The 22060-nt window shown below is 39.5% G+C and overlaps 1 protein-coding gene across 1 annotated transcript in view; it reads left to right on the top strand.

Moving 5' to 3' along the window:
- The first annotated feature begins 578 nt into the window (after positions 1–578).
- Positions 579–22060, top strand: part of LOC119532776 (protein CDV3 homolog) — a 34076-nt gene continuing 12594 nt past the window's right edge. The window contains 1 exon segment of the mRNA XM_037835088.1: positions 579–717. Coding sequence (XP_037691016.1) covers positions 579–717 — 139 coding nt within the window.

Here is a 22060-nt window from a genome sequence, read left to right as displayed (position 1 = left end):
GAGGGCCGGCAAAGTCAATAGTCAATGCCAAGTTCATCCCTCGGCTTGCTGTCTGACGGCTGGGGCTGGAGCCTCGTGGGTGAGACAGGTTTTATCACTGGGGAAGCACAAGTTTTCCAGGCCAATGGATTTGGCGCTCCAGCTATATCTCATGCATTGACACTAGATGTCAGTGAAGGGTAATTGTTGTCTCAATTTAGAGGCCAGCTCAGGTAGCTGCTGGCACCCTCAGCTCATGTTTTATAGCAAAGGTGAAGTATGGTTCCATTCCCACTGCACACATATATAACAATAAAAGGGGATATCAGCTCCTAGTGTTTTTAAAGGCTAGTCATAAAAGATGAATAACGAGGCAGTTTAAAGCTAAAAGACAGCTGCCAAGCTCAATGGCCATGATGGATGTCGAACACCCAGTGTGGAGGAAACCCATTCCTCCGAGACCACCATCCAAAAAATTAATTACTACAATTCAGCATCTTTAAATGTGCCACTTAATATACTGCTACCATAATTAAATTTCCAGCCCTGTGACCTTGAGACCATTTCCTGAGATAATAAATGAGATCAAGGTTTAATCGATGCCGATGCAAGTTGAAACTGTCCAAGGGTGCAAAGAGCCATCAGGCTCTGAGTCAAGGTTGGAGGGTGGGGCCAGCGTGGCGAAGGTGGGGATGGAGCTCTGCTACCGTGTTGAGTTCGTCCTTCTGCTGGAGGGGTGTATTTGAAAGTTTCTGTTTTTGCCAAGCAGGACAGCACGATGAGATGGAAGCAGCACTGAACTGGGAGCTGGGAGGCTAGAGTTCTTATCAGAGCTGTGTTGCCAAAATTTTGTTTGACCTCAGATAAGTCACTTCTCCCTGGGCATGATGAGGCTGTTCTCATCTGTAAAAGAATGGCTAACCCTAATATTCTGAAATTGTTTTATTAAGCCATCTGACAGCGATGTTAGCTGTGCCTCCTTTTCTCTTTTCCTTTTCCCCAGCTTCTTTCCCCACCCCCTCCCAGGTATCTTTTAGATGGAGTGGTAAGCGGTGAAGTTTTTCTGTCACCTGTGGGTGGGGGGTGAGTGAATAATGTTCACTAGTATCTCCCCCTGTAGAATGTCACTGTCTTAACAGCCAAGTTCCTGGAGGGCTATGGACGTCCCCTTGTTTCCTCTAACTTCAGAGCATACTTAGTTCCATGTCAAGTGAAGGGCTAATTCTTAAATGGAAGAGACAGAAAGTGGAAGGTCTTTGTAAAGAATCTGATTAAAATGAAAGCCAAAGGCAATTTTAAAGAGCAGGGCCACATACAGTCAGAGAGCTGTGTGTGGAAGGAAGGGTGGGTGTGACCCTATACTTTGCCTTGGGCATGGGGAAGAGAGTTGTGACCACATTTGGTTTCAATGAAAAACTATTGCGCAACAAAGTGATCATAAAACAGGCACTAGGAGCTGTACTAGAGGTTGGTCTTTGCCCTCAGTTTGCTCAGTGTTTTGGGGAAATGGGAAGAAATCATTTCTCAAAAGAGTCATAGTATAATAATACAGGTGTGTATAAGGTACTTGCTGATCTGGTAGAGCCTTGTTAGCATTGCCTTCTATTAGACCCCCATTTCCACCTGCCTTTTTGAATTTTTGCCAGTTAATAGGTCTTTGCAGTCACCTCTCCCACCCCCACCCAAACATCAACACAGAAACTATATCTTAATTTACCATAGCCTAAGGGTTTATTTAGTGTTAGCCTTTCTCCCTAAATCAATATTGAATAAACATCTCTACTTGTATTCCTATTCCCACACACACACACACACACACACACACACACACACAGCATATGTCTAAGGCAGTGGGTCTCATTTGGGGGTGATTTTTCACTCCAGAGGACATTTGGCAATTTTCTGGGGACATTTTGATTATCACAACCTTGAGGGGGGGGGGTGATTAATTACTGGCATTTAGAGGGGAGAGGCCAGTGATGCTTCTCAGCATCCCACAATGTACAGGACAGCCCCTACCGAAATCCTAGTCTAAAGTATTCTACCCAACATCAACTCCCCGAGGTGAAAAGTAATAAAAACAATCACAAATCTGTTGTGGATTTGGTTTCATTTAGCAAATAACCAGTTTCACTGACTTGTTTAGATAAGTGAATTAATTTGATGTAGATTGGCTCAGAATCCTGAGCCACATAACTAACCAGGAGTCACAGGCAACATAGAGCCACACAGTTGTCAGAGCAGGGGGGATAATAAAGATAGGTTTCTTGGGGGAGAAAATGGACCCAAGGACTGACCCCCAGAGCATTCTGAGAGCCCAAGATCTGGAAGATGAGGAGGAACAAGCCGAAGAACCTGAGAAGTAGTGAACAGAAGATTGCAAAGGAAGCAAGAGAGGAAGATGCCCCGGAAACAAAGTGAAGCACGTGATTCATGAGAAAGGAGTGATCGAAGTGTCCCGAGGGGTCAAGCAAAACAGGAACATTGGATTTTATGCTGAGATCATTGATGACCTGACAGAAGCATTTTCAGCAGAGTGGCAGGGGTAAAAGTATGATTTGAGGGCAGTCAACAGAGAATGAAAGGAGGGAAAACAGAGACAGAGCGTTAGACTCTCTTGAGGAATTTCACTGTGATGGAAAATAGAGAAATAGGACTGTAGCTAGGAAGGGGTGGGAAATATTACAGCATATTGGCATGCTAATGGAAATGACCCACTAAAAAGCAAAATATTGGTGATGCAGGAGAGAAAGGGGACAATTGCTTGAGCAATGCTTTTGAGCTGGTGAGAGGGGTGGGAACTAGTGCACGAGGAGGTGTGGCCTAAGTTGGAAACATGGACAGTTCATCCATAGAGCATTAGCTATCTACTGCTGTATACAAATTACCCTAAAATTTTGCAACTTAAAACAACAACAAATAAAACCCCGCCCATTTATCATCTCACGCATTTCTGTCCTTCAGGAATATAGCAGCTTCTAAGCTGGGTGTTCTGGCCAAGGTCTCTCATGAGACTGTTGTCAAGGTGTTGGCCAAGGCTGCAGACATCTGAGGGCTTGACTGGGGGCTGAGGATCCACTTCCAAGTCCTGGTTCACTCAAATGACTGGGAGTTCCTGTTGGCTGTAAGCAGGAGGCCTCGGTTCCTCACCAGCTGGACCTCCCCCTAGGGCTGCTGGAGTTTACTCACAACAAGGCAGTTTCCCCTAGAGAGAGTGATCCAAGAGAGAACAAGTCAGAAGCTTCCATACTCAGAAATCATACACCTTGAGGTCAGTAAGTTCACATTCAAAGGGAGGGGAATTAGGCTCCACTTTTTGAAGGAAGGAATGTCAGAGAATTTGTGGACAAATATTTAAACCATTGCGTAAGTAACCAGGAAGAGATTAGTGGATGTGGGCATTCTTTTCTGTTCACATGTGAACATTCTTTTCTGAGTGTTTCTATTTTTTTATTGACATAAGAAGCACGGTCATCAGCTGAGAGTGGGCTTGGAAAGAAGGTCTTGGAAGTTGAGGAGAGCTGGAATATAGGAAACAGTTGATGAGAATGGGAGAGTGAATGGACCAGTAGGACTTCCAGGTGAGCTGAGGGCTCCCTCAAGGTAAGTAGTTGTGAACTTAAGGTGAGGTCAGCCTGCATGTTTGGTGCTCTCTCCACCCATGTTCAGCTGAGAAGTGAGACTATAACCTAACCTTTACAAAGTAAGACCATGAGTTTTTCTTTTCTTTATTATTCAACTATTAACAAAAACTTTTCCTTTTCCTTTTTCTTTCTTTCTTTCTGTCTTTATTCCTAACTTTCTTTCTTTTTCTTCTTTCTTTCTTTTTCTTTTCTTTCTTCTAAAGAACATATTTGTTTGTCTTGAAATGGGAAAGGTACTTCACATCTCTTTAAAATATATTTTATTCTGTCAAGTTTTCCAAAATTGGATGTGGAATTTCTCCTCCCAGCTCATTTAACATGAGCAAGTGTGTTTAGGTGTGAGTCAGAGTTTTGCTGCACCGGAGCTGGTCAGGCCTTGTGTGGAGAACTGTTTTCTGGATGGACTCATCATTTAAAGGACACCTTGATAAACTGGGAAATAGCAAGAGGAAAGTGGCCACATGGTAAGGCGTCATCTTGTTATGGAGAAATGGTAGAGACTTGGTCACTGTCTTCAAGCATCTGAGAGACTGTGCATGGCTGGCTGTCTCTGACTGTGGTTTATTTTCTCAGTGATGGAACCACTGTGGCGGAGGAGTGTCCTCAGTGGTGACCGGCCTGAGACAGGGGAGCTCACCGTGGAATGGTGGACACAAGGTGTCAGTTTTGACATACAAAGAATTGCTTTTCTGTGGGTGAGAGGCCACTCTGCCCAGTTGGCTATAAACCAACCCTATCCTTGACAGGATAGCTGCAGTTCAGGTTGTGGGGCTTTGCGCATGGGGTGAAGTGAGGGTGGGATTAAGCCCAGTTTTAGAACATGCTGCCTAAACCAGACTTATATTAGAAGACACAAAAATAAAGCCTCTCAGTTTCTTATTTAAATGATGCCTTTTCTTGCAAACCTCATTTACAGAAGCTGTTTGGTAAAGGAAGTGGCTGTGTAATGCTATGTGGAACTGAGGGCAGAAGTTATAGTGGGACAGATTTATGTTCATGTAAGGAATAGTGTCCTAGTAGACAGAGCTACTTAAACATGAAAAGGGTTTCCTCACAATGAGTGAGACACCTGTGTTGGGAAGTGTTGAAGCATCTGTCAGGTGCCTCTGGAAGGAAGCCTACACTGGGAGAGGTTGGATGAGCTGACTGCTAAGGCCTCTTCCTGCTCTCAGGGTCTGTGATTTGGACACCTGGGATCTTTTCATTTAACAAATATTTATTGAGCACGCACTGTGTGACATGTACCGTGTATTGGATACCTCTTAGGTACCACTTCAGATCTTCTCAGACCTCCCTCTTGTTCCAGTCACAGCTGCAGCACCCAGTTCCCTGCAGACTTCAAGTGGCTTCACACAGATGCAGCCTAAACTACATCACCTCAGGCTTGCATCCCAACCCTGGCTTCTCCAAAGCCACGTTGTGGACTCCCGGGGGAACTCTCTTGGCACTCATGTCTGTAACGGAGATAAAGCTCCATGAGACGACCCTGGACCAATGGGGGATGGGGGTTATGGATAAATGCTTCCCCCTTTCTTCCTCTGAGCAGATGTCCTAAGATGCATTTCATACAGCTCCTCAGAAGTCCTGTGGGAACCACCTGTAACTTGCACCAGAGGTCAGTTTGGTAATGAAAACTTGTACTGGCTCTCCTGCCTTCTTCACTCTCTCTGTCCTTACTCTTGCCCATTGCCAACATGTTCTCAAATAACTACTTGAACACAAGCTTTATCATGGGCTTTGCTTTTGGGAAACCAAGGCTAAGATCCATTTTTGTAGGTGTTAGGAATCCAGTATTGAACAAAACAAATGTGACCCTTGCCTTCATGGAGTGTACAGTCCTACAATTCATGTTGTTATGAAAGTCTATGTTTCTATCACATCAATGAGGAAAAAAAGAAAGATGAATTCATGGTCATTGTATATTCATGGGGCATTTGATATTTATAAAGTCCTTTAGTGCACCTTTATCAGAATATGTTGGCTTAAATTTTACATTATAAACCAGCATTGTTATTTACAGTTCATCACCCTGAGTCACAGAGACCCCCAATCACAGAGAATTGACTGAATTTGTTGAAGTCTATTTTCATTTAACATGTAATACTGTTTAAGAAATTGGAAAATGTGTTTTCTGGAGTCCTTTTTGGTTCAAAGTGTATGTGAGCTTTGTGAATTGTTTCAAATTATTTCTTTATAAATTGGAGGGAGAGGGTATCTTCCTACACACTCTTTTAACCTGCATTCCTCCTTACTTCAAATAATTCTGTCTTTAGTTTTTATGTCTGGTCCCTGCTTAGCTCATTCATCTGGTGCTGATTTTTGCAGGTCAACTTAGTAGTCCTCGCCTAATACAGAACTTACATCTCAACAAACCACATTTATGTGGGGTCATTCTTTCTCCAACTGGAGAGTAATGCACGTACATGTTGAGAAGGGGGATCACCCACCAAAGCAGTATGAGCTGTTGAGTGGTTGGTGCCCAAGGAAAGCAGCCGTGCAGAGCTAACAGGGGTGGTTGGCCTTTTGGACTTTGAGATTTCTTAGCAGTGATTGCTACTTGTATAGAGCAGTTGCCATTTGCCAGGCACTTCACATTCATTAGCTCCTTTAACCCTGACAAGAAACCCAGGAGTTAGGTACTGCTATTCATCGAATTTTACAGATGAGGAATCTGAGGCATAGAGAGATGAAGTTATGTGCCCAAGATCATGCTCTTTACACAGAGCCCAAACTCAAAACCCAGTCTCAACCTTCCTCTGGGAATTTAAAGGGAGAATTTGAACATCCATTAAGATAGACATAGCCAATACTCCACATTCCTCTCATTTCTTGATGTACTTTCTTCTTTCCACATGAAGAAAATCTAACAACAAACACATCATTTCTCTCCCCTTTCTTTTACTTTTAAACAACTTTTGCACCACTCTCTTGTAGCAGAGAAGGCAGAGGAACCAGTAGCAGCTCCTTGATTTGGTGCTCAGCTTTCTCTTATTCCTTCACCCTCATCTCCATGTCTCACAGGCACAGTAACAAAACTATTTCCAGGCTTGTGAGAGATAATATGAAAGTGCTCTGAAACTTGAAAGGGAAAGGAAGAGTGAAGTGTAAATCTTATCTTTTTGATGCACATTGTTGGAGAATACAAATATTTACTGACCTCTAGCCTCATGTCAGACAGATAAGAGTGCATCCTTACCTTTAAGGAATTTTTAAAAAACTAATTGGGGTTGGGTGGAGACAATGATATAAGTAACTATAATGGAAGGCAGAATGAGAACAAATATTTGTGTCCTGAAAACCTCTCTCTGTCATTCTGTATCCCATCTCCCAGGCATAGAAATAAATAGGCAAACTTATTCAAAGCAAGATTTTTCCTTAAACAGGAAGAACTTGCTGAAGAAAGGAAGAATGCAAAATTGAGGTTCCCAATGATTTTGCTACCTGATCCTTTGCAAATCTGACTGAATTTACTTCTCTTTAGTAAATAGGGATGAGACACTGAAAGATTGGTGAAAGACACCAACCGTGATATATTGCCTTCTCCACTACCTTTTTAGAAATAAAACTATGACTGAAAAATTAAGCAAGTAGGAAGATTATAAAGGTGTCCTATCAAGGAATCATGCTGTGATTTTATAGTCACACCTCTGGAACTGGTTCTATTAAGCCAAAAACCCTGTTCTCCCCAAAACAAAATAAACAAAACCCAAACCAATTCTGTTACCACTTCTTTTAATCTGTACGGATATAAGCAGAAAAGATGGGTGCAGTAAAGAAGTTACCCAAAGGTCCTCAAACTCTGAGTCAGAATCTTGTGAAACAGATTATGATCAGATAAGACCATCTATGGATAGGCAAAAGCTGGGAGTGACTTAGCTAGAAGTTCAATATAGTGAAAAGGACAAAACCTAAACCATGTGCATCAGCCTGACTTTTAAATTTTAAATTGTTTAATTGTAGAATTCCAATACTTAAATTTAGCCAACTGGTAAAGGCACTTAAAGGACTAAGTGCACTGCCGTGGTGACAATGAACAACTGCCAGGGACACAATCCTTTTCCATCTGCTGCTCAGTTAGACTGTGCCGTCAGCAGAAACCCCAAGATGGCATTCTTGTCTTATTTTTCCAAATGACTCCTTTGGTTCAAAACCAGAATAAAACCCCCTGAAATTCTTGCAAGTTTCAATGATTGGATTCCGGAGGAAGAGAGAGAAAGTGACATTCTTTTTATTACCAAGCAATCAGTACTTTCTGAGTGGGTGAAGAAAGTAGTTGCCTGCTGGATATGATTTAAGGTATGCTATAAAAAAAAAAATCCTTGCTCAAAATCATCTCATCTCTGCTGGTTAGCCATGCTGCACGCAATGGGATTTTGAGACCCTCTCTCTATGCTTTCTCATTGAGCCTGTAGGAGGTCCCCACTGACTTCTAGGAGTAGCAGCATAGTAAGTTCAGCCACAAATAGGATAACTGGGCTTGTTATCTATCCGGCAGAGACCTGAAGGAGGAAGACAAAGGAAAGGTAAGCTTTAGCTTGCCAGAGGATGTGGGAAATAAGAATGGCTAACCTTTTAATCCCATTTTATAGTTTAGTGTCTGATCACCAGTTGTCTTATTTTAATCTTCCTAACAATCCAATGTGATGTAGCAGTATTACTATTCTCATTTTATATACCATAAAATGCAGTTGAGAGAGATCCCCTGAATTGTCTAAAATTGCGTAGAATAGCTCAACACATTTAGGTGATTGGGATAAGGCTGGAGTGAGTCACGGAATAAAACTCATCTCTCTCTTCTGCGAATATGTGGCTCCTCCCTCCCAAGCAGATGCTTCTTGCTGATATTTAAACATGCTGAAATCTCTCCCATCACTTGCCAGGTTGCTGAATCCAATGTTCAGGTTTTCAGTCTCAATTTCCTTGATCTCTCAGCCGATATTGACACTGTTGATCATTCTATCCATCTTAAAACATGTTTGTCTATAGATTCTGAGACTCTACATTTTCCTGGCCATTCCATTTCCTTCTCCTATGCAGACATCATGGTGAAGTTCCTCCTGGTTCTCTCCTAGTCCCTCTTCTCTTTATCCCTTAACTTACTTCATCCATCCTCACTGTTTTTAATACCACTGACTTCCAAATTTAAACCTCCAGCCCAGACCTCACTTCTGAGCTCCAGACCTATACAGGCATCTATTGAACCTCTGCACTTGAGTATCTCAGGGCACCTCAAATTCAACGTGTCCAAGACCCAGACTCAACCCTGGTCCTCCATGCAAATGAGAGGTGAATGGCAGCACCATCCAAAGTGTTGTTTAAACCTGACTGCAGACTCAGCTTCTACCCCTTTCTCTTCCTCACCTTTACCAAATCCTCGCAATTTTATCTAAATATCTCTCAAATCTGTTCGCTTTCTTCCATTGTTGCTACTTCTGCGCTACACTGAAGCCCTCCCACCACCTCTTTCCTGGACTTCGCATCATGCTCCCTACATCCATTCTGGTTTCTCTCCAATGCATTCTCCACAATGAGGTTGTGGAGTAATTGTTTTTGAGAACATGAATCTAGCCATATTCACCCCTTGTTTAAAATGTGTCAGTGACTCTCCATTGCCCTTGGGATAAGGACCAAATTCTTTAGCACATTCTACAATGTCCTGCATGGTTTGGGCCCTGCCAGTCTTTCCCTTTCAGCCCCGTCCCCCACCCCAACTTGTTCTATGTTATTTCAACTCTCGGTTCCTTCTCTCTTGCTTTAGGGCTCTTGCCCCTACTTTGTCTGTCAGATTTCAGATCAAGGTCATCTTCTCAGGCAAGACTTCCCTGACTCCTTCCCCTCTCCCAGTCTAAGTCAAGTTCTTTTGTCACTGTCCACTCTCAATGAATGGATGCCATCCTTCAAAGTGCTTAACTCAGTTTGTCATCATGCATTACTTAACACGATTATGTGATTAATGAATGTCTTCCCCACCATATTCGAGGCTTGGTTTTTGCTCACCATTTTATATCAACTACTTAACACAGGTCCTGGCATATAGGAGGTGCTCAGGAAATATTTGTTGAGAAACTGAATGGTGAGAAAGGAGTAGCAAGATCAACTTGGTCTATTTCACTATTTTGCCTAGTTTGTGTTATTAATTTGCAGGAAAAGCTAATATGATCTATTTCATAATTCAGGGGACTTCAGGAACATTTCCACTTTTGGTAACTTCTTTATGTCATCGACCAAGCTTATTTGTTTAAAAATGGGCAGCCAAGCTTTATAATTCTAAAAACAAGCATATAATCATTGGAATTCTTTTATTTCTCTAAGCACAGACCCAGATATATTCCTTAAATTATCAAGCTGGGTTTTTGTCTTGTCGGGAAAAGAAGAAAATCCTATAAGTAGAAGCCCTTGTTGGAGAAGACGAATTTTCAGTTGCCCAAATTTTAATCAGAGAAGAGCTGAGCCAAGGTCAGTTTCAGAGAGCATTCATGAAAATTTCTCTATTAAAACATAACTATTGGAGAGTGGATTGAGAAGAAGGAAACTGAATTGCAATAAGAAAATAGCCAAGTTAGTTGGGTGCTAAAAGTATCTGACTCATCTACCTCAGAGAATTATCACCATGATCAAAATAAAAATGTTATAATTATATGAAACTATCATACAAATATAAAACATCCTATAGATTTTCTTTAGGGTAAATTTGACTTTTAAAAAAAGCCTTAAAACCAAAGAAGCTAAAATTGGTAAGCATATTCTTTATCCTAAATGTAATAATTGCTAAATCCGATACTTGTATTTAAAAAATGTCCTTCAACAGATGAGTGGATAAATAAAATGTGGTATATACACACGATGGAATACTACACGGCAGTAAGAAGGAACGATCTCGTGAAACATATGACAACATGGATGAACCTTGAAGACATAATGCTGAGCGAAATAAGCCAGGCACAAAAAGAGAAATATTATATGCTACCACTAATGTGAACTTTGAAAAATGTAAAACGAATGGTTTATAATGTAGAATGTAGAGGAACTAGCAATAGAGAGCAATTAAGGAAGGGGGAACAGTAATCCAAGAAGAACAGATATGCTATTTAACATTCTGGGGATGCCCAGGAATGACTATGGTCTGTTAATTTCTGATGGATATAGTAGGAGCAAGTTCACAGAAATGTTGCTATATTATGTAACTTTCTTGGGGTAGAGTAGGAACATGTTGGAAGTAAAGCAGTTATCTTAGGTTAGTTGTCTTTTTCTTACTCCCTTGTTATGGTCTCTTTGAAATGTTCTTTTAATGTATGTTTTTCCTTTTTGTTTTTGTTTTTTTTTTAATTTTTTTTTCCATACAGTTGATTGAAAAAGGAAAAAAAGGTTAAAAAAAAAAAAAAAAAAACCAGGAAAAATATATGTAGTGCCCTCTTAAGGAGCCTGTGGAGAATGCAGGGGTATCGGCCTACCCCACCTCAATGGTTGCTAACATGACCACAGACATAGGGAACTGGTGGTTTGATGGGTTGAACCCTCTACCATAGGTTTTACCCTTGGGAAGACGGTTGCTGCAAAGGAGAGGCTAGGCCTCCCTATAATTGTGCCTAAGAGCCTCCTCGCGAATGCCTCTTTGTTGCTCAGATGTGGCCCTCTCTCTCTAGCTAAGCCAACTTGAAAGGTGAAATCACTGCCCTCCCCCCTACGTGGGATCAGACACCCAGGGGAGTGAATCTCCCTGGCAACGTGGAATATGACTCCTGGGGAGGAATGTAGACCTGGCATTGTGGGACGGAGAACATCTTCTTGACCAAAAGGGGGATGTGAAAGGAAATGAAATAAGCTTCAGTAGCAGAGAGATTCCAAAAGGAGACGAGAGGTCACTCTGGTGGGCACTCTTACGCACAATTTAGACAACCCTTTTTAGGTTCCAAAGAATTGGGGTAGCTGGTGGTGGATACCTGAAACTATCAAACTACAACCCAGAACCCATGAATCTCGAAGACAATTGTATAAAAATGTAGCTTATGAGGGGTGACAATGGGATTGGGAAAGCCATAAGGACCACACTCCACTTTGTCTAGTTTATGGATGGATGAGTAGAAAAATAGGGGAAGGAAACAAACAAACAAACAGACAAAGGTACCCAGTGTTCTGTTTTACTTCAATTGCTCTTTTTCACTTTAATTATTATTCTTATTATTTTTGTGTGTGTGCTGATGAAGGTGTCAGGGATTGATTTAGGTGATGAATGTACAACTATGTAATGGTACTGTGAACAATCAAATGTACGATTTGTTTTGTATGACTGCGTGGTATGTGAATATATCTCAATAAAATGAAGATTAAAAAAAATGTCATGGTCTTCTGAGAACAAATTTGTAGCTAAGGAAAACTGACATTTCAGTTGTCTATAATTTTGACTACAAAATTATAAATCGTGTTTTTTTTTCAAAAGTACCTTATGGTTATGTTTATATACACCAGCATATATATATAATGCCATTTAACTTAGTCAAACTATTTGTTAGCTGTATGCTTTTAATGAATTTACTATTTTGGCTGAAAGCAACAACAAGTTGGTAGGTTATTTCCTAAACTAATTTGACAATATAGAAATTCATTTAATCTTTTTAAAAACTTAAAATATACAGGAAAATTAATAGCTAATTATAAACAAAGAAGCCTATGATATATAATATTCATTTTTTGCATTTACCTGTCATGATGAGACATCAAAGTCCGCTCAATACTAAGAAAACTAAATAAATATTACTTTTATTTCTTAAATATGAGTTTTTGATTCATTTGCAAGATGAGCACAAATGCAAAATCTCAGAGATCTATTTATTTTTTCTTTATTAGAGAAGTTGCGGATTTACAGAACAGTCATGCATAGAATAACAGGATTCCCATATACCACCCTATTATTAACACCTTTCATTGGTGTGGAATATTTGTTTCAACTGATGATAGCACATTTTTATAATTGTACTATTAACTGTAGTCCATGGTTTAACACAAACTACTGTTTGTGTAGTGCAGTTCCATGGATTTTTTCAAAAAAATTTTATCGTTATCATATATATAATCTAACATTTTCCCTTTTAAACACATTCTATATATATATCAGTGCTGTTAATTACATTTACAATGTTGTGCTACCGTCACCACCATCCATTACCAAAACGTTTTCGTCATTCTAAATAGGGACGCTGCACATTTTAGGTTTTAACTTCCCATTCCCCATCCCCATCCCAGCCCCGGTAACCTATATTCTACATTCTGATTCTATGAATTCAGAGACGTATTTTTATAGGTAAAGTTTTTTCTTCAGTCTAATTTAGGAACTCTGGGATAAACAAGATATTTTACATATGCTGTTAGGAATAATTGATAGTTCAAGCTTCTGTGTGTTATACTTGTTAAAATATTTGCATTCAGAAGCAGAGTAGGCGTTGTAGCTCAAGGCTATATGTATATCTTTCCGGAGGAACAGAAGACATAAATAGCATTTTTAACTGTAATTGTTTTGAAATCATAAATTTAAAGATACAGACCTGCATTTTTAAAAAAGGATACCGTCGTCTTCATTTAGCTCATTCAACATATGCTCACTGAGTGTGTGTATGTGCCACAAACTGTGGCAGGCATTGGCTATAACGGGAAAGTTGGATGCTTGTCTTTGAGAAGCTTGGACTCTAGCCATGGATTCTGGCTAATTATAAGGCAATTGCAGTGCAGTGTAGTAGGTACAACAATTACAGCAAGTACTGGGATCCTGGGAGCACAGAACAGCTGTGCTGCTTATTAGTGATATTCACTGATATTCTGAATCTTCTCCTTGGCATGTGATAGGATTTCACTTCTCTGCCTCTCTATAGCTAGGTGTGACTTATTTTGGCTAATGAAATATGAGAGGAAGAAACAGTCCCATTTAGGCAGACAGCAGTTCTCCATCATGGTACCTGGCTATACTCCAGGAGGCTGGGACCCTGAGGGAGGGTTATCTGAAGCAGAGACCCCAGCTAACCTGCAATGAATATGTGGTGCACATGAGACATAAACTTTTGTTTTTTCTTTTTAAGCCACTAAGATTTGGATGAGGTTTGTCATTGTAGCATAGCCTGACCTATATGGATCACTACAGGTTTAACCCAGACTTGGGGGATCAGAAAAACTTTCCAGTGGGCATGAGGCTAAACTGAGACCTCAAGAATGAATGACAGTTGCCCAGGTAACGAATTGAAGGGAACAGTGTTCCAGAGTTAAAAGTGTATGCAAAGGCTTGGAGCAGGATGTGAATTCAGCATGTTTTAGGAAGAGAGTTTGGGTTTTTTTGTTTTGTTTTGTTTTGTTTATTTAAAACTCAAGTGTAGCCATGTGACACAGCCATTGGAGAACTATTCAGTGGAAGGCTCCTAGCCATTGCTCACCAAGGATAAGAGTCCAAAAGATTTCTGACAAGTTTTTGTGGGCTCTTATTTTTTTTTTTTCAGATCCTTCAAATTATTTATTTTTATCATGTATCATTTTTCTTTCGATGTTTTTTGTCTTTTATATTGTTCTCAGATTAATCTTCCTAAAACATAGCTGATTATACCATCCCTTTATTTTTTCATTTTTTTTTTGCATTTTTTTATTGTGATGTTCACATACCATACAATTATCCATAGATCCAAAGTATACAATCATTTGCCCTTGGTACCATCATACAGCTGTGCATCCATCACCATAATTAATTTTTTTTTCCATTTTTAGAACATTTCATTACTCCAGAAAAGAAATAAAGACAAAAAAAGGAAATGCAAATCCTCCCTTATCCCCAACCACCCCCCTCCATTATTGATTCATAGTACTGGTATAATACATTTGTTACTGTTGATGAAAGAACGTTAAAATACTACAAACTGTAGCATATAGTTTGCAATAGGTATATTTTTCCCTATATGCCCCTTTATTATTAACTTCTAGTTATAGTGTCATACATTTGTTCTGGTTCATGAAAGAGATTTCTAATACTTGTACAGTTAATCACAGACATTGCCCACCACAAGATTCACTGTTTTATACATTCCCATCTTTTAACCTCCGACTTTCCTTCTGGTAACATACGTGACTCTGAGCTTCTCCTTTCCACCCCATTCATGCACCATTCAGCATTTAGTTATTCTCACAACCTGCTACCATCACCTTTGTTGATTTCCAAACATTTAAGTTCAACCTAGTTGAGCATTCTGCTCATAATAAGCAACTGCTCCCCATTCTTTAGCCTCGTTCTATATCCTGGTAACTTATATTTCATGTCTATGAGCTTTCACATTATAATTAGTTCATATCAGTGAGACCCTGCAATATTTGTCCTTATGTGTCTGTCTTATTTCACTCAGTATAGTGCCCTCAGATTTCTTCATCAACACATTTTTTTAACACGGTTTTGTTCACACACCATATATTCCGTCCTAAGTAAACAATCAATGGTTCCCTGTATAATCACATATTTATGTATTGACCACCCTGATCACTATCTATATATGGACATCTCCATTTCTTTCACAAAGCAGGAGAAAGAGCCAAAGAAGGTAGAGAGACAAAAGAAAAAGAAAAAAGAAAGAGAAAAGAAAACACGCAAAAAAACATGACAGCTAGGAAGCAGCAAAAGGAAAGATAATATTAAACTCAAGTAGAATAGTCAGGCAACATTACCAATGCCAAGAGTCCCATACCCCTCCCTTATGCCCTCCTCTTATATGCATTTAGCCTTGGTATATTGCCTTCATTACATTAAAGGAAGCATAATACAATGTTTCTGTTAATTGTAGTCTCTAGTTTACATTGATTGTATTTTTCCCCTAATACCTCCCTATATTTAACACCTTGAAAGGTTGACATTCATTTGTTCTCCCTCATGAAAAACATGTTTGTACATTTTTTCACAATCGTTGAACACTCTAGGTTTCACTGAGTTATACAGTCCCAGTCTTTATCTTTCCTCTTTCCTTCTGGTGTCCCACATGCTCCTAACCTTCCTCTTTCAACCATATTCATAGTTATCTTTGTTCAGTGTATTTACATTGCTGTGCTACCATTACCCAAAATTGTGTTCCAAACCTCTCACTCCTGTCTTTTCCTATCTGTCTGTAGTGCTCCCTTTAGTATTTCCTGTAGAGCAGGTATCTTGTTCACAAACTCTGTCATTGTCTGTTTATCAGAGAATATTTTGAACTCTTCGTCATATTTGAAAGACAGTTTTGCTGGATATAGGATTCTTGGTTGGTGGTTTTTCTCTTTCAGTATCTTCAATATATTACACCACTTCTTTCTTGCCTCCATGGGTTCTATTGAGAAATCCGCACATAGTCTTATCAAGCTTCCTTTGTATGTGATGGATCGCTTTTCTCCTGCTGCTTTCAGGATTCCCTCTTTATCTTTGATGTTTGATATTCTGATTATTAAGTGTCTTGGCATAGGTCTATTCAGATCTATTCTGTTTGGGGTATGCTGCACTTCTTGGATCTGTAATTTTATCTCTTTCATAAGAGATGGGAAATTTTCATTGATTATTTCCTCTATGATTGCTTCTGCCCCTTTTCCCTTCTCTTCTCCTTCTGGGACACCCATGACTTGTACATTCATGCATTTCATGTTGTCATTTAATTCCCTGAGACGTTGCTCATATTTTTCCATTGTTTTCTCTATCTATTCTTTTGTTTGTAAGACTTCAAGTGTCTTGTTCTCCAGTTCCTGAGTGTTTTCTTCTGCCTCTTGAGATCTGCTGTTGTACTCTCTGTTGCGTCTTTCATCTCTTGTGTTGTGCCTTTCATTTCCATAGATTCTGCCGGTTGTTTTTTCGAACTTTCAATTTCTACCTTATGTATGCCTAGTGTTTTCTTTATAGACTTCATGTCTTTTGCTATATCTTCCCTAAACTTTTGAATTGATTAGCATTAGTTGTTTCAATTCCTGTATCCCAGTTGTAGTGTAAGATTTGTTCCTTTGACTGGGCCATAACTTTGTTTTTCTTAGTGTAGGTTGTAGTTTTCTGTTGTCTAGGCATCTGGTTTCCTTGGTTACCCCAATCAGGTTTTCCAAGACCAGAATAGACTCAGGTCTCAGAAGGAAGAAATATTCAGAATCTGGTTTCCCTGAGGGTATGTCTTAGAGGACTAACACACCCTGTGAAACGTCAGGTCACTGTGCGTTTCTGCCCAGCAGGTGGTGCCTGTCAGCCTGTCACTCCTGACTGGTGTAAGGAGGTGTGGCCCATGGCTCTGGGGTCTTGTTCTGAATTGAAGGCAGGTAGTAGATCTGGGCATCACCTCTCTCCTTTAAGGGAAGATATGGCCCCTAGGGAGTTTTCATTTACATATAAATAGGTTCTTTGTCTCTCTGACTTTGCTATCTCCACCCTTGTCTGGGTCAGAGCACTGGGAGCTGAAAATGGCTGAGGCTTTCTCTACTGCAGAGCACTGGGAGCTGAAAATGGCTGAAGCTTTCTCCACTGAGCTGCTTGGGTTGAAAAAGAAAAAAAGAGAAACAGAAAGCTCCCTTTCAGGGTCAGTCCATGGCCCCCAGTTACACCTGTTGGCCAGAGATAGCACCTGGTCCTCTGGGTTCCCCCTCCTGAGACAGAGAAGTCCCCTGGCTCTTCAAGGTGAGTCATCATTAAAAGCCTCTGTCTGGGGATTGCAGCTTGCATTGATCAGTTCATGTATGCCAATTAAAACCCCAGTTGGAGCTGGACTGAGGTATATTTACTTGTTCAGAGAGTGCTGCTCTTGATCACAGCGAGACTTTGCAGTTTGGGGAGGGGGCTCCCAGTTTGGGTCTGCAGTTTCTACTCACAGATTCCATGCTGCAATCTCAGGCATTCCTCCCAATCCAGGTTGGTGAATGGTGTGTAGACAGTCAAGTTTGTCCCCCAGCAGTTATTCCAGATCATTTACTAGTTGTTCCTGGTTGTTTATTAGTTGCTCCAGGGGGACTGACTAACTTCTACTCCACTCCTGTCATCTTCTCCTGTCCTTCTTTTGTGGGCTCTTGGACACAAGAAAGAGAAATGATAATTCAAGCTACTGTGGATGAAGATAATGGTATTTGTCCTTTATGGAAAATTCGACTCCAAATTTATCTCTCCTCTTTTTACAAGGGATTTTTTTTTCCTTTTTCATTTATGTCATTGCCTCAGTTGATACTTAATTCTATACATACAGACTTACTTGAATTTTTCATCCTGTACAAGTCAGTTATGTGCATGTCTTTGCATGTCTACTGGTCTGTAGCTCCTTGAGGGCAGGGCCCATTTCATTTGCATCTTTATACGTAGCAGTCACTCAACAAATTCTTATTCAGACTGCTGCATTGTTTTTGGAATCTAAAAGCAGATCAAGACCTTGGCTAGCTTCTAGATGACTGCTTTAAAGTGGAGATAAACATTTCTAAGCACAGCTGGGAATATGTCCATTTAAAAATGCTCCAGAATCATGATAGGTTTTTTTGATGACAGTGAAGGCTGTGGACTCATGGAATTGATGACCACAGACCTAGATTTTAGGGCCACCATTTCCTGATTATGAGCCCCTATGCTTAACTTTTCACTGTGTTGATTTCCTGACTTGTGAACTGCATGTGAAGCCTGTCCTACCCATTTCAGAGGGATATTGTGGGGCTAAAATAACAACTCTGAAAACTTTAAAGTGCTGTAAAAATATGATGTGATATTCATGTTACTGCTGTTAACAGCATGATTCTTGGATCATTAGAGAAGGTGAGTATAATACAAAGCCTTTGTGGTCAGATAGACCTGGGCTTGAATTCTTTCTCCATCAAGTAATAGTCACACAATGTTGGTCAAGCAACAGAATCCCAGCATATTCCAAATCTCCCAACAAGTTAAATTATTGTTTCTAAGACTTTTCCTTTACAAATGTGCTTGGAGATGAAGCCTGACACACTCTAAGATCACTGGGTTTTGAAATCATATAGGAAGAGTTCAAATCCCACCTCTACCACTTATCAGATATGTGACCTTGGGTAAGTTAACTAACCTCCTAGAGCCTCAGTGTCCAGATCAATAAAATGGGGACAACATTACCCAGTTTTTCCAAAGGTAAAAGACCACTTGAAGTAAAAAGTGCTGACTTACTATGCCTTTGAATTGTAAATATATTTATTTATCAAAAAGCAAACTTCATCCCTGAAAAGTCTAAATCCAAGCTCTTCATGGAAAAGACTGAGTAGCATTCAACCACTTACAGAGGGACCCCTTCCCTTATTGCAGTTTAGAGAAAATGACTCAATAGATTTATACCTAAACCTTGGGTCAATTTGTCACTCAACAATCCAGACCAGATTCTTCTTTACCTGGAGGAATCCAATGCAGCTCATAAGATCCCAAGTTCTCCTCAGCTTCCCTTTCTCCTTCCTTTCCATAAATGAACAATGATTCATCTCTACCAGGATTGTACAGGTAATTTTAGGAAAAAATAAAGGAGACATAAACCACAATCCACTAAAGAACATAGTGCTACAAGGCAGTATACTCAAATCTTTGCTTTCTTAAACATATAATCCTGACCCAATAAAATTTCTCACTGTCATCATTGTCATGGTCTACTCAGATGGCCAATGGATTAACTCTTCTCTAAACTGGTGCATGTTCTGAGCCAGGCGTCCAGAAAGAAGCAGATCCACCAAATCTTGCAGATTTGGTGTGTGGATTCAGCAGATCCACATGCACAAGAGGAAGCCTCTCCTCACATATAACCTCTATGGTCTCCTTTTGAAGAAACAAAAAAAGTGAGCTAGCGCTTCCTTTGCCCCTTGCTTTTGCTTTGAGTGTGGTTTGTGGACCAGAAGCAATGGCGTTGCCTGGGATGTTAGAAATGCTGGCTCTCAGGTTCTACCCTGACCTACTGAGTCAGATCTGCATTTTAACAAGATGCCCTGTGGTTTGTGCTCACTTTTAAAGTTTGGAAAGCACTTGGCTAGGAAATCTAAATAATGCCTGACACCTGGTGCCAAGGAGAACCATTTGTTAGGAAAATGTTAGGAAAAATAAAACCCTAAACCTCTTTACCAAAATACTTAAACTACACAAGATATTCAGTTAAAGAGGCTCTAGTCTCTGCCCTACCACACATGTGGCTGCTACTGCAAGTGTGATAACAGTATTATTCACTTTCTTACAAATGATTTTTAAATTTGGAGTTACATAAAATCACATAGGGAGTTGCTAAAATGTAAAATAACCTTCTGTTTTTGTAACTATTGGTTTTGGCTGATAGAAGTCATGCATACAGTCGTATTTCAGAGAAATTACCATGCCTTAATGGGAACTTTAGGTTGAAGGAAGACATTTCAGTCAAATGATAGTGAAATTGATATGATCAAAATGAAATATGTGGCATATTTATCTAATCAGTTAGAGCTTCAGTCTCTAACCGTAGTCATTTACAGCTCAATCAGCTCATCTAGTCATTATCAGCTAATGATACAATGAGTGATTACCCCCACATTGAAATAATAAGTGAGTTCATGAAAATCAGCACTTCTATTATAAAAAGTGACAGGTAGGACTGGAAATAAGGTCTTTGAATGCATTTAGTGCCTGACTTACATGACAAAAGTTTAATAGGAAAAAATAGAATGCATTTAGTGCCTGACTTACATGACAAAAGTTTAATAGAAAAAATAGTTAAGAAACAGAACTGCAGAGCTATGAGATGAGGTACAACCCTTTAGGAAAGTATCCAAATCATTAAATTGTAACAAATATCATTAAATGTTCATATCTCCATACCTTTTAATTTTTTTAGTTTGAAACAATGTCAAACAAAAAAAAATCGCAAGTGGAGTACAAAGAACTTTCTTTTTCCTGTAACAGAAAGTAAGTTGCTTACATGATGCCCTATCATCCCCCATACTTTAGGGTATATTTACTACAAATGAGGACATTCTGCATAACCACAATACAACCATCAAAATTAGGAAGTTAAAATTGATATATTACTACCATCTTGTCCTTAATATCCATTCAAGTTTTGCTAATTGTCTCAATAATGTCTCTCATAGTAAGAGGATCCAGTTTAGAATTACATGCTGTATTTAGTTGTTGTCTCTTTAGTCTCCTGCAACCTGAAACAGTTTCTCTGTCTTTCCTTGTCCTTTCATGGTCTTGACACTTTTGAAGATTACAGGCCAGTTACTTTGTAGATGGTCCCTCAATTTGGGTTTGTCTAATGTTCCTTTAGAATCTGATTCAGGTAATGCATCTTCAGTAAGAATATCACAGAAATGATGTTGTCTTCTTATTGCATCCTTTTTTGTGCACAACTTTGATTTGTGTCATTACTGGTGATATTAGCTCTAATTACTTCTTTGAGGTTTCTCCACCATAAAGTTACTCTTTTTTCCTTTTATAATTAATAACTATTATGTAAGCAGTTACTTTGAGATGATATAAATATCCTGTACCTCAACAAACGTTCAATTTATTCATTCATTTGTTGATATCATTTATTTATTTAGATGGGCATGAACTCATGCATTCTATGTTATTCAATGGGTATAGTCTGTTACCTCATTAGTTATTCTGCTGCTAAAATTATCCCAGATTTGGCCAGTGGGAACTTCTTCAAGTTGGTTTATGTATCCTTTTGACATGCCCCATCATTTTTGAGACATTCTTTCTTTCTGGCACAAGTATCCCAGGCTCATCTTGCACCATCCCTGCACGAGAATAGGAATCAACCATTTCTCCAATGAGCCTTGTTTCCTTTTAGTAGAAAATTATATTTAGAAGCAAAATTCTGGGAGCTAGGTAAACTCTTTGCACATTGACAATGAGTGTCGCTGCTCCCAGGTCTTCTCAGCAGACTGAGCTAGGGAGTGAATCAATCTCTCTATCTGTATTTGTATTTGTATCCATAGCTATAGCTATAACTATACCTGTACCTGTATCTATATATATAGAGAGAGAGATTTACATGTCATCTACCTATCTCATCTATTTCATCAATTGATCTTTCAATCTTTTATCTATCTAATCTTAGATATCTATATATTAAAACCATGAGTATGAACTGATGCTTCCAGTTTAAATCCAATACCACAGGGTTTATTCTAGTTTATTCCTTTATATAACACCCTTCTTTGACAGTGACAAACCTGGTTCCCAATATCATGCACATATTTACTTATTTGATCAACCCATATGTGTTTAGCAAATTTCTAATCACTGCCACCAGGCTTCTCCCCATGGGGATGCTCTTATCACCTTCTCTGGCCTCTATGGCTCCCTGACTCCATTGCTTTGCTTGGCCCCATATAAATCCTTTTATACTAGCACATTTAACATATTTGAAGTTCAATTTCCTCATTTTCTGGGAATTTTTTATTTATAGAGTCTGATTTACCTCTATAAGCCAATCAGAACAGAGTTCTTTCAATTTAAAAGA

This window comes from Choloepus didactylus, chromosome 4 (assembly GCF_015220235.1).
Source record: "Choloepus didactylus isolate mChoDid1 chromosome 4, mChoDid1.pri, whole genome shotgun sequence".
NCBI lineage: Eukaryota > Metazoa > Chordata > Mammalia > Pilosa > Megalonychidae > Choloepus > Choloepus didactylus.
Note: the sequence above shows the minus strand (reverse complement) of the source record. Positions and strands in the feature narration are given on the sequence as shown.